Source organism: Tupaia chinensis, unplaced genomic scaffold (assembly GCF_000334495.1).
Source record: "Tupaia chinensis unplaced genomic scaffold, TupChi_1.0 Scaffold000201_1, whole genome shotgun sequence".
NCBI classification, from domain to species: domain Eukaryota; kingdom Metazoa; phylum Chordata; class Mammalia; order Scandentia; family Tupaiidae; genus Tupaia; species Tupaia belangeri.
In genome coordinates, this window is record NW_006159676.1 from 819,059 (window position 1) to 820,818 (window position 1,760).

Here is a 1,760-nt window from a genome sequence, read left to right on the forward strand (position 1 = left end):
GCACGCATGCACACGTGCCTGGCATGAGTTTAAGGCACCGGGTCCAGGACTCGAACCGCGGTCGACTACGTGGGAGTCCAATGACCCAGCCACTATGCCAACTGCCGATCCGCAAAATAATTCTTTTAAAAAGTGTAAATTGAGCCAGAACAGGATAAGAACCATGGTTATCTCTTCTTGGGCCCTGGGGAGCCCTGGAGGGTAGTAGAGCTTGAGTAAGGATGGCATTTGGGACACAAGACATCCAGCCCGGGGCCTCGCCCCTCTCTGAGTAACGCCCCTTCTCCTCCACCCTGGTAGGCAAATACAGCTCAGAGATCAGGCCCGCCTTCTTCCTCACCGTCCCCTACATGCTGGTCCCATGCTGGGCTGGAGTGAGGATCTTCAGGCAGCCCCGGGCACCCACCTGCTGCACCCCCAGCCTGGTGAGTGCCGATCCCCAGGCTGGCCGTGTGTCAGCGTGCCTGGACGTCTCTTGTTCCATTCTGTCTCCTTGGGAGAAACTCCTTGGTATTGAAGATAAAAAGGAGGAGCCTTTATCGAGCGCCTGGTGAATACCAGACTTGGGCTGTCTCTGTCTCTCACGTCGTGTCTGTCTCTCTCATGGCACAGGTGGAGGAGGAACAAAGAAAGGGCCTCCTGAAGCGCCCGGCTGATTTGCTCCTTGTCATATACCTCATCCTTGCTGGGCTCTTCACCCTCTTCCGGGGCCTGGTGAGTCTGTGCTGGTTGGTTTCCCCCTTTCCCACCTGTAACTTCTCTGTTCTATCCCATCTTCCTTGCACCCACCCCCCCTTTAAAAAAAATTGTTTATTTAGTCTTTTATGTTAATTTGACCAGAGAGACAGACTCATACAGAGAGAGAGAGGAAGTGAGAAAGCAAGCCACCGGGTCCGGGACTCGAACTGTGGTCAGCTATGTGTCCAGGGACTCGAACCGGGTCCGGGACTCGAACTGTGTCCAGCGTCTTAACCACCAGGCCACCTGCAGGTTCGTCCCCCAAAAATTGTTTATTTAGTCTTTTATGTTAATTTGACCAGAGAGACAGACTCATACAGAGAGAGAGAGGAAGTGAGAAAGCAAGCCACCGGGTCCGGGACTCGAACTGTGGTCAGCTATGTGTCCAGGGACTCGAACCGGGTCCGGGACTCGAACTGTGTCCAGCGTCTTAACCACCAGGCCACCTGCAGGTTCGTCCCCCCCTTCTTTTTTTAAAGAATTATTTTATTTAACTTTTATTTATTCATTTGTTTATTTCAATCTTATCAGATAAGGAGAGAGAGAGAGAGAGAAAGAGAGAGAAAGCCACCAGGCCCAGGATTTGAAGGAATCCAGCTCCTTTAACCACCAAGCTACCTGCCGGCCCCTCCCCCCCTATTTTTTAAGAATTATTTTATTTGGGGCTAGCAGGTGGCATGGTGGTTAAGGCGTTAGACTCCTACATGCCTAGTGATGGTTCAAGTCCCAGACCTGGCGACTTGCTTTCTCACCCTCTCTCTCTCTCTCTCTCTCTCATCAAAATGAAAAATAATAAATAAATAAATAAATAAAATAATGTGTATTTAGTTTTACTTACTTATTTATTCTCTTAAGATGGTACTGTTTATTTAACTTTATTTAGTTATTTATTTATTTTGAGAGAGATTTTTGCTATAGGCTATGTGTGTGCATGGAGAGACAGAGAGACACAGAGAGACAGAAAGCAAAAAACCACCCCCCAGGGGGAATGGTCACGCCGCAATCCCCTCTCCTCCATTCTC

At 49.4% G+C, this 1,760-nt stretch overlaps 1 protein-coding gene across 1 annotated transcript in view; it reads left to right on the forward strand.

The window, feature by feature from the left end:
• TM6SF2 (transmembrane 6 superfamily member 2) overlaps positions 1-1,760 on the forward strand; it is a gene marked incomplete at its 5' end in the record, with an annotated part of 19,893 nt that overhangs the window by 9,561 nt on the left and 8,572 nt on the right. Inside the window, 2 exon segments of the mRNA XM_014587309.1 lie at positions 301-425; positions 613-714. Of these exon segments, the coding sequence (XP_014442795.1) occupies positions 301-425; positions 613-714 (227 nt within the window).